The sequence below is a fragment of the Populus euphratica genome, unplaced genomic scaffold, assembly GCF_000495115.2.
Source record: "Populus euphratica unplaced genomic scaffold, PopEup_1.0 scaffold329.1, whole genome shotgun sequence".
NCBI lineage: Eukaryota > Viridiplantae > Streptophyta > Magnoliopsida > Malpighiales > Salicaceae > Populus > Populus euphratica.
This window is the reverse complement of record NW_011500009.1, coordinates 195,829-207,447: the sequence shown is the minus strand read 5'-3', so window position 1 is coordinate 207,447 and position 11,619 is coordinate 195,829. Positions and strand designations below refer to the sequence as shown.

Below are 11,619 nucleotides of genomic sequence, written 5' to 3'. Positions count from 1 at the left end.
ACCTAATTTCTTGTTTTCATATTTAATTGGCTAAGAATTTAGCTATATTATTTTTTTAGAAAGGTTTTTGTCATGTTATTGTGATTTTTTTAAAATCCAAATAATTTATTATTGTTGTGTATTTTTTATTTAATTAAAATAAAATAACTTATTTAATTTAATCAGATTTATAACTTGGATGATAGATTTTTTTGTCCTACTTATGTGTTCTTATCTGTTGGCAGCATCTAAATATTATTTTTTATAAAAAAAATAAAATAAAAATCTGAATGCACACCTAGCATTGTGCCACATCTAGCATATACTAATACAAATGTAATGACCCAATCTTTTGGTTCAAATGATAAGCTTTACAATTACTCGAGAGTTGGAAAGCAATCAACCTTATACAATTAATTCTTGACCTTTTGATTTGTGTCCCATTGTTGCAATAGGATACATATTATTACGAACTTTATCGCATCTTGTCGGGTAAACAGAAAAATGGAAAGATTAAGATAAAAAAACGATACATCAATACATTTTGAAACGAATGTTCAATTTATAGCAGAACACACTCTTCGAATTTCACCATTAGTGCCGGTTTTCACACCGATGTTACTCATCTTGACCATGGACCTGCCGAACTCCGCACCAAACGTAAGCCCAGCCAGGCCTCTGACGCCAAGGAAGCGCTGGACAAAAGTTCTTGTGGTTGCATCAGTCCATAACTTTTGATCAGATTCAAGTATTCCTCGACCACTTCTCAAATTTGCAAAGAAAGATGAATCAAAACGATTTTGGCTACCAGTGTCTAGAGCAATACGCCTTGACCCATCACCATCCTGTGGACAGAGTGTCTGTAGTTGAGAGACGAATGAAGGGTTGATGGATGGGTCCGCACCATTTCCTGTTGTAGTGAAATTGTACAGTCTGTACCTGAAGAATTGACAAGCAGTGGTTCCTATGGTGTGTCCTCCTGTGATAAAAAATTACAAACAATAATCATATCTGACGTGCATGGTTTGAAGTTGATGAGCTTGCTTAGTTTTTTTTTTTTTTCCCTTACCAACAAGGGTAACAAGATCTTGAGCGTTGAGACCAAATGCTGCAAACTTCTGTTTCTGCACGTCAATGGAGTCGGTGAAACCTGGCAAATTAGATGTATCGGATGCCAATGAAACCCTACCGTCTCTCCGTCCTGTGGGCACTGGCCAAGTGATTCCCTTTGCCTGCAATGCATGAACATAATGTTTTATATGGGTATAAATTAGAGTAATGTTGATGGAAGAAAAACTTTTATATAGACGGAGAAGCATTAGATCGGGAGTACCTAAAATATCTCAAAAAAAAAAAAAAAACAACAACAACAACAGCTAGCAAGAAGGTGAGTACCAAAACAACAGAATCACGAGCAGCAAGGGCTAGAATGTCTGCACATGAGACAACGCCAGGGCACTCAGCCTCAAGCTGAGTCTTGGCATCAGCAATGACCTCATCTCCTCTCAACAGAAGGTTTGGCCTAGCAGTTTTTTCAGTATTCGCGCCATCAATGAGGATAGAAGCATCACAACCGTTCACAAAGCAATCATGGAAATGCATCCTGAGCAGCCCAGGTGCAATAGAGGAATCAGACGTGAAATGAGACTGGACTGTTGACCGAACAATGGATTCAGCCCTACGGCACGTCGTTGCATAAAACCCAACACGAGTGCCTTGGCCTTGCACCATGGTGGTGCCAACCATGGCCAGCAAAAGAAACATTAAAACTATTTTTTGGCTCATTATATATGCTAGCTAAGAGACTGTAATTATTCTTGAAACGCAATTTTAGTAGCACACAAGCTTTTAGCTAGATTTGTGCGTTCTTCTGGGAGGTAAGCTAGGTAGCTAAGAGTACTAGAGTAGTGCATATTGCCATCGTTTTTGGTAACATATATAGGCATTTTCAGTCAGCTAAGCTGAGGAAAGAAGTAAACAAAGCCGGCTATGTAATAGGCAAAATAAGTCTGATTAAAATTGGAAGGATTCAAAGTTGAGTGGAAGACACAGACGAGAGGTGAGTGGGAAATGATAGGGATGCAATGTTCATCTTTGTCGTGTTACGACGAAGGTTTTGCATGCCAGTAGGGCTCACGCGGTGGAGAGAAGACTTGGTCAACACTACTTTATTTTGTTTGTTAAAGTCAACTAGTTAAGTAGCAGCTCTACGTGGGGATTATTTTCATTTTATCCATAAAAATGAAAAGATTTGGTTTACTTCATAATGACTAACCTTTGTTTAGAATCATTCAGTGAATCTAATTTGTAATTTTATAAATTAATAAATAAAACGAACACTTTTAAAATATTTTATTTGTATTTTTCATGTATATTTAACAAGTAAAAATGGAATTTGTTTTAAACAAGTATAATCTTCCTTTCATAAAGCATAATTAATAAATACACTTGTTTTTAGAGTTTAATAGCAAACTTTTTTTAATATGAAAATTTGAGAAACCTGACTTATCATTATAATACAAAGGGAAGAACTTTTTTTTTTTTGGATATAATAAAGCGAGATATTTGACTTTGTTTTCTAATTTTATACATTGGTTGAAATGTCCTTCTTATTAAATGTTTTCTTTGAGGGGTGAATTGGATGCACTCAATAATCTTACAAGAAAAACTAGAATCTTTTAATTGATGTATGAAGAAAAAAATTTAAATTAAAACTAAAATAATATAAAATTATTTATATATTAGACTTTAATTAATATATAGTTTAAAATGTTGAATTAAAATAGTTATTTAATATGGTATTACAACTATAATGATCAAAGGTGATAAGTTAAAATGATAAATTTATAATGACATCATAGTAGTTACTTCAAAGCCCTCTCTTTGAAGAAAGAAATAGACATAAAAAAGAATATAAAATTTATAATTTACCAAAAATATTATTTAAAATAGTGTGTTAGGAGAAATATTAAAATTTTGATTTGTGTTAGGAGAAATAGACATAAAAAAATATTAATTTAGCAAAATACAAAAATACCTATTAACACTAATTTTAAATTATTTGCTTTTAAGGATATTTTTATTGTTTCACTGTAATACATTTAAGAGCAGAAAAAAATTATTTGTTATTATATTGATACAATGAACAATAGAGATAAAAATAAAGCTAATATTTTTTCCCAATTAATTTTTTATATGTTTTACTTTAATTCGGTGGAACTAATTTTGAGTAGTTCCACCGGATTGGAAACATGGAATATTCAAAGGCAGACACAGTTCTTGGGCAGTGCATAAGGGAACTTCTTTAATAGACATATTATAGAATGGGTAATATTTCCAAGTGATTTTGCCATTTGCAAGTTGACTTTTATCAAGCATGTCCCCCCTCGCAACCTGCACATATATGTATGACTTTCGTGGACATACCTCTGTTTTAATTTTATATATTATATCTATACGACTGCGTATGAGATTCTACTTACTCACTATATAAACAATGATTTTAAGAATTATTGTAAATCCAGTTGTCATCTGTAAACCAAGTCAACAATTTCAAAACGTCAACATGTATATGCATAAAAGTTATTAAAAACAAAATCCACTTTATTCAATTGGCTAGTCTAATTTTGTTTCAGCCATTTATTTTTTTATTTATTTGGGACATTTGTATTATTAGTATTTTTTTTTTCAATTCAGTATATTAAATAATTTCATTTAAAAAAACCCTTTTTTGATTCATATTCAAATGACGTAAAAGCCCATTTTTAACAAACAAATTCGGGGTTTAAGTTGTTTTTTTTAAATTACTATTGTATTTAATAATAAAGAATTTATCTTTCAATTAAAATAAATCTTCTAATCTTACAAAGAAAAATAACAATTATTTAGCTTATAATATATATTTAATTTTTCATTATTTGATTATGTTAATTTGATTAAAATAACAAATCTTTTTATTTTATTAATAATTTATTAATTTAGATTTATAGTTTTGACTAGTCTAAGCTTGTTTAATTTTCTTTCAAGCGCTTTAATTTTCTTATTTATTTGGGACATTTGTATTATAAGTATTTATTTTTCAATTCAGTATATACGATATATTTTATTTGTATTTTTTATATATAGTAATGATTTTTTTTTCTACCATGTCAATCAAATATTTCATTTAAAAAAACTCATTTTTTCTTCATATTCAAATGACATAAAATTCAACTTTGAATAATCAACTTTAAATTTAGGGTTTATGTTGTTAATTTCCTTTAAAATGATATTGTATTTAATGAAAAAGAATTTATCTTTCAATTAAAATAAATCTACTCATTTGAAAAAGAAAAATAAAAATTATTTAGCTTATAATTAATATTTAATTTTTCATGATATGATTATGTTAATTTGATTAAACTAATAAAATATTTTATTTTATTAATAATTTATTAATTCAGATTTATAGTTTTGACCAGTCTAATTTACTTAGTCATTACCACCAGCTCATGTTGTGTACGATGACAATCCATTTTTTCTCTTACACACTCCCCCCCCCTCTCTCTCTCTCTCATACATCTCTTGCCTTTGTCTCTTCTTTTTTTTTTTCACTATATAGACTGTGCAATACATATATATCGAGCTTTATGAGTTACGAGGAGTTGGTGTTGCCCACCACCCATATATATATTATTTTTAAGACTAACTAACACACTCCCTGCAAGTACACACTTTTATGTAGAGTTGACATCATCTTTTTCTAGCCATTAGTCAATAATACAAACACAAACCACTTCTTATGCAAATCAATTACCTCCTTTCTTTAAAGATTATTTCTAGCTAACATATCACTGACATTCACTAACCACTTTACCAATAACATGTCAGACACAAAATCCAATAGTGGGCGTTAAAATCTCCACTAATCAATTCTCATGCAATCCTGAGGTGAGCTAAAGTGACCAAGGCCTATAAATACTTTGTGTCACCAGATAAACAGGACAAAGTTGTAATTTTTACAAACTAAACACTTATTTACACTTGCATTTTCTCTTAATTTTTTCACACACCTTGTTGTAACCCAATTTTGGATTCACTAAAATTTTCTCGAATGTTATTTTATTTTATTATTCATAACAAAAAAAATATATAATAAAAAAAAAGAAGAAAAAAAAAGTTTAAAATATATTTTCTCGAGTCAACTGCATCTTTCGATCAAAATCGAGTCCACCAGGTCAATACGGGTTAAACGATGTCGACCGGGATAAAAAATGAGTTTCAGGCCGTTTCGGGTCAAAATCATCATTTTCAGTCAAAACCGAGTCCACCGGGTCAATACGGGTCCCACCATGTCGATTGCGATGAAAAATGAGTTTCAGGCTATTTTTGATCAAAACTGTTATTTTTGGTCAAAAAACCCGGCCCACCGAGTTGATACCTGTATAAAGATTTTTTTTGTAATTAAAATTGATTTTTAGCGGTTGAAAAGCTTTTTATAATACTGATTTGAATTTTTAATTTTACCCCTATAAATAAATATTATTATTATATATAATAAAACAACAAAAATAATTGAATTTTGTCACAATAGGTGGAAGATTTCTGCCGATGGTAGGCAGTGCAGCTGTACATTGAAAATTTTGCACAATCCCGTGATTACCTGCACAATCTGTGATTCGCTGTCCCCTTTCATTGGCTATAAATAGCCAATGAAACCAAGCCAACAGGGACAGAAGAGAAACAGAAAACAAGAGAATTCTGAATTTGCAAGCAAACTATTTGTGTTACTATTTGACATTGTTTACTTAGTATTTTACTTTTTCTTTACGCTAGTAAGATATTGATTTTTTTTTTAAAACAATTTAAAAAATACCAAAAATATCCCAACCGTTAGATCTAATAGTATTTAAATTTGAGCCTTTGATTTCTTAGGATACAATAGGCTTTACCACACTGGATTAAAACCCAAATCCATCTCAGTCTTTAAAATAATCTGCCCTTTGATCCTGTTGCGCCACGTCATCAGGTGTACCAAACACCAGATCATAGCCCAGTTCATCCTGACCATCCGATCAACTTGTAGATCAAGCCAATCACAGTCGCACGATCTGTTCATCCGCGATCCAACGGTTCACAGGCTTCAGACGCACCGGTGCACCATGCGCTCGTCCACACTGTATCAAAACTCAGAGCCCCTCTCTCCTCTCGCTAGCGATTCTCTCTCTCCTCCGATCTTCCATTTCCGGTTGTTTTAAGCGGCCAAACCACCATAGAAAGGTGCATCGCCTCCTCTGAAGCAAAACCCAGGCCGTTTTACACGATTTCATCGGCGATTTTGGCCGGAAAAAGGCCGCGACAGTCATCGGCCAACCGAGCTTCAAGTCGTCGATTCTCCCTCATCAGCAATCAACGGCTGTCGAGACCACCACCATCAGAATCCTCGTCCTCAGATCTACCAGAATCAACCATCTATTGGCTGGAATCTTACCGGAAAATTTCACCACCACCAACAGTAGCCGTGCGTGAGCCACACGCGCCGCTAGTGGCATTTTCATAAATTTCAAAGAAATCTGAGGGTATTTCAGTCTTTTACCTATACAATGGCACTCAGGTAATTTTCTATGATTTTTTATGTTATTTTTTGATATTTTTAAATATAAATACTTGTAAATTTTTGCATGTAAAAAAACAAAAAACAAAAATAAATTTAAAATAAATAAAAGTTAATTTTTAACAATCAAATTCAGGGTTATGTTGTTTTTTTTTTAAATTATTGTTGTATTTAATAATAAAGAATTTATCTTTCAATTAAAATAAATCTTCTAATCTTACAAAGAAAAATAACAATTATTTAGCTTATAATATATATTTAATTTTTCATTATATGATTATGTTAATTTGATTAAAATAACAAATCTTTTTATTTTATTAATAATTTATTAATTTAGATTTATAGTTTTGATAGTCTAAGCTTGTTTAATTTTCTTTCAGACGCTTTAATTTTCTTATTTATTTGGGAAATTTATATTATAAGTATTTATTTTTCAATTCAGTATATACGATATATTTTATTTGTATTTTTTATATATAGTAATGATTTTTTTTCTACCATGCCAATCAAATACTTTCATTTAAAAAAACTCATTTTTGCTCAACTTAATAATTAACTTCAAATTCAGGGTTTATATTGTTAATTTCCTTTAAAATGATATTGTATTTAATGACAAAGAATTTATCTTTCAATTAAAATAAATCTTCTAATCTTACAAAGAAAAATAAAAATTATTTAGCTTATAATATATATTTAATTTTTCATTATATAATTATGTTAATTTGATTAAAAAAACAAATCTTTTTATTTTATTAATAATTTATTAATTTAGATTTATAGTTTTGATAGTCTAAGCTTGTTTAATTTTCTTTCAGACGCTTTAATTTTCTTATTTATTTGGGAAATTTATATTATAAGTATTTATTTTTCAATTCAGTATATAAAATATATTTTATTTTATTTTTTATATATAGTAATGATTTTTTTTTCTACCACGTCAATCAAATACTTTCATTTTAAAAAACTCATTTTTGCTTCATATTCAAATGACATGAAATTCAACTTTGAATAATCAACTTTAAATTTAGGGTTTATGTTGTTAATTTCCTTTAAAATGATATTGTATTTAATGAAAAAGAATTTATCTTTCAATTAAAATAAATCTACTCATTTGAAAAAGAAAAATAAAAATTATTTAGCTTATAATTAATATTTAATTTTTCATGATATGATTATGTTAATTTGATTAAACTAATGAATCCTTTTATTTTATTAATAATTTATTAATTTAGATTTATAGTTTTGACTAGTCTAATTTAGTTATTCATGACCATCAGCTCATGTCGTGTACGGTGACCATCCATTTTTTCTCTTACACACTCTCCTCCTCCCCCGTCTCTCTCTCTCTCTCTCTCTCTCTCTCTCTCTCTCTCTCTCTCTCTCTCTCTCTCTCTCTCTCTCTCTCTCTCTCTCTCTCATACATCTCTTGCCTTTGTCTTTTCTCTTTTTCACTATATAGACTGTACAATACATATATATCGAGCTTTATGAGTTATGAGGAGTTGGTGTTCCCACCACCCATACATATATTATTTTTAAGAATAACTAACACACTCCCTGCAAGTACATACTTTTATGTGTAGTTGACATTGTTATAACCCAATTTTTGATCTTTTTATTTGAATTATTTTATTTACTAAAAAATGATGAAAAGATGATAAAAAAAAAGGTAAATGAAGAATGAATTAAAATTTGGATTAATGGCAACATGATTGGAAAGTTTAAATATTTAATTAAACTTTTGACTAGTTTAGTTAATTAAATCAAGAGTTTAATTGGAGAATTAATAAATTTTGAGACTTAATTGAGATTGGGATTAAGTTAATTAATCAAATTAAAAGAAATAGGAGAATTAATGAGTCTGAGGACTTAATTAAACTTTGATTTAATTAATTAAAAGAATTAGGGGTTTAATTGAAGTTTGGAGGTTGTTCAGAGAAAATTGCTAGAAAATTAAAGTATAAGGACCAAATTGAATAGTCCAAAAACCCAGGATTGTTGTGTAAATGGCACTATAAATCAAGGATTCAATTGAATTAATCCAAGGGTACAATTAGAAATTGATTATTAATAATTAGGATCTCAATTGTGAAGTTTAAAATGTCCAGGGACCAAAGTGAAAAAAGGCCTCAAGCACACAAACGGCGCCTTCTGGAAGACTGCGTTCTTCATCCCTTCCGTTTCGCACGGAGAAAACCGATTCAACGGGGAAATCTGCAGCAAATCATGGACCACAATCCCGTTCGTGGGGGGTAACAGTTGTGGAAGCTCTTTGGCCTTTTAAAAGGCAGAGATGAGCAACGAAAGAAAGAGGCTGGAACAGGAAGAAAAAACTAAAAACGAGGGAGAACGAAACAAAAAACAGGGGCCCAGAACCGGAGACAAAAACGGAGAGGCAGGTAACTAAACAGGGAGAACGAACAGGAGGAAGAACACTGGAAACAAAGAACGAGTGGAAGACGAATAACACAGGGGACTGAAACAAAAAAAAAAAAAAAAAAAAAAACGGGAAGGAAGCCAAGACACTGAAAAAAAAAAAAAAAAAAAACCGAGCAGAAGCCGGGGAAGGAAGCCAGGACACAGACGAAGACAGGGGATTTTTGGGACCGAAAACCAGAGGAGAGAACTGGAGCAGAACCCATAGAAAAACCAAAAGAAGACAAGGAAAAAAGAACGAACAGCAGTAAAAAAACAAAAGGGAGCATACAGCAGAGACAGAAACAGAGAAGGAGAGAGTTCGCCATTGTCTTCGTCGTCAAGCTCCAGCACCACGCAGACATTGAGAGAGACAAGGAGAACAAGAGAAGCAAAAAAGACTAGAGGCAGGGAAAGCAAGAAAAAGGCAGACTGATCAGCAACCGCGCGCCTTCGCCTCCAGCAGACCAGGTAAGCGACTTCTTCTTCATTTTGTTGTAGCTAATTAGCATTTACACTGTGCAAGTGAATTATAATTCACTTGCACAGTGCAGCAACACGCGTGCGTTAACGCACGCGTGTTGCTCAGCCCAGCCAGGTCACTGGCTTGGGCCAGTGACCGGTCCGGGCTGGCAGGGTCCAGCCCAGCCCATGTGGGCTGAGCTGGGCCCAGCCCAAAATGTTTTAAAATATATATAATAAAAATTGTGTATGTAAATAAAATATAAATTTATTATTTTTTTTATTCATTGATGTTAGAGTCAGAATAAAAATATCGATTCAAATTTATTTTATTGAATTTTATTTAGTTATATAAAAAATGAAAATGTGCGTGCAAAAAAAAAAAAAAAATAATAACATAAGATAACATAAAATAAATTTATTTGGTTTATTTACTAACGCTAGAGTCAGGAATAAAAATACTAACATAAATTTATTTTATTGTATTATATTTGGTTTTTATTTAGCTACATAAAAATAAAAAAATATGTATGCGTAAAAAGTAAATTGATTTTTATTTGTTTATTCACTGACGTCAGAGTCATGAATAAAAAGAAAAAAAAAAGACATGATGATTTAAATTTATTTTGTTTTTATAGCTACATAATATTTACCAACGCCAGAGTCGAAAATATCCGTAGTTGAATATTCACTGACGCCAAAGTCAGGAATATTACACGCAAAACCACCATAGCATAAACTAACAAAATATTAGCAATTTATGACAAAGTCAGCACTGCAGCCTGCCTTAGACAGGACACTTAAGGGGTGATAATATCTTCCCTTTTGCGTAACCAGTCTCGTACCATAGAATCTCTATTGACCAGTTAGAGTTCCTAGTGACCATAACACTAGGTGGCGACTCCTTAAACAAGATCATTCACTATCAAAGAATAGAATGCCAGAAATCCATTCTTTCCTTGAATTTAATTTTTAAGGCCGCCGCGATGTCCGAGTGTGACAGACATTATCTTTTTCTAGCCATTAATCAACAATGCAAAGACAAACCACTTCTTATGCAAATCAGTTACCTCCTTTCTTTAAAGATTATTTCTAGCTAACACATCACTGACATTCACTAACCACTTTACTAATAACATGTCAGACACTAAATCCAATAGTGGGCACTAAAATCTCCACCAATCAATTCTCCTTATGCAATCCTGAGGTGAGCTGAAGTGACCAAGGCTTATAAATACTTTGAGTTACTAGATAAATAGGACAAAGTTGTAATTTTTACAAACTAAACACTTATTTACACTTGTATTTTCTCTTAATTATTTCATACATCTATTAACTTAAGTATCAAATAGTCCCTCGTGAAATGAGAGACTTGTTTTTTAAGACAAACTTTTAGCTTCCAGTTGAGCCCAACAACTAGTAAGCTTAGAAACAAAACCCTTATTAAACTTACACATCTTGGCCAATGATCACAACCTATGAAAAGCTTATTTTTTGTATGAAGTTTTTTCATGACTTCATCAATAACATCATTTGTGGGAAATTAAACAAAAAACTAACTAATTCTATTTTATTATTCACCAAAACACTTTTCATTACTGATAAAACTTTGGGATAATAAAAAGTAACTTATCTCCCTATTATAGAGATTCCTGCTCCCATGGATCTCTAACAATTCTCTCATCATGTGTAATGTTCAACGATGTTGTTGCAACAATGTAATTGTATTTTCTCACTCTTTCTCTCCAACGTAACAATAAGATCCCATGCATGCATCATTAAATGTGCAACAATAACTCTAGTTCCATGAAGAGACATTGTAGAATGACATGCAAGCAAGTAACACTCGTACTTTTACGCTTAGAATGAGCTAAACAAGTTCATTCTCACATTTGATGCTCTAAACAAGGTTCTTATCATCATCGATATTCATCTTAGTCTCACTTATATAACCCAAAAATATTTAGGTATTAGACAAGATCCATAACTCTACAAGCATCTAAACATTGCCCCCGTCAAGTGGGAGATTCTTCACTTGGTCATGAAATACTACATGCTTAACTTTTAAAAAATGGTGTCTCCATGAAAATAAGTTTTGACAACTATAAGGGGCTTAGAGACCCTTAAGCGCACATATAAAATATTATAAGCATCATAAAGTTCTTTACACA

At 31.4% G+C, this 11,619-nt stretch overlaps 1 protein-coding gene across 1 annotated transcript; it reads right to left on the bottom strand.

Moving 5' to 3' along the window:
- Positions 1-316: 316 nt before the first annotated feature.
- LOC105141333 (peroxidase N1-like) lies at positions 317-1,898 on the bottom strand. Its single transcript, XM_011048515.1, has 3 exons — positions 1,375-1,898; positions 1,049-1,211; positions 317-958 (listed from the first exon to the last, which is right to left on the bottom strand). The coding sequence occupies exons 1-3, from the start codon at positions 1,762-1,764 to the stop codon at positions 537-539; spliced, it is 975 nt and encodes a 324-aa protein (XP_011046817.1). The 5' UTR covers positions 1,765-1,898; the 3' UTR covers positions 317-536.
- Between the last annotated feature and the right edge of the window lie 9,721 nt (positions 1,899-11,619).

Bases quoted from the DNA above. Each gene is read 5' to 3' on its own strand.
- LOC105141333 (XM_011048515.1), bottom strand. From the start codon at position 1,764: ATGAGCCAAAAAATAGTTTTAATGTTTCTTTTGCTGGCCATGGTTGGC. The intron at 1,212-1,374 runs GTACTCACCTTC...CATGCATTGCAG, and splicing joins CTCGTGATTCTGTTGTTTTG to GCAAAGGGAATCACTTGGCC. The intron at 959-1,048 runs GTAAGGGAAAAA...TTTTTATCACAG, and splicing joins AGATCTTGTTACCCTTGTTG to GAGGACACACCATAGGAACC.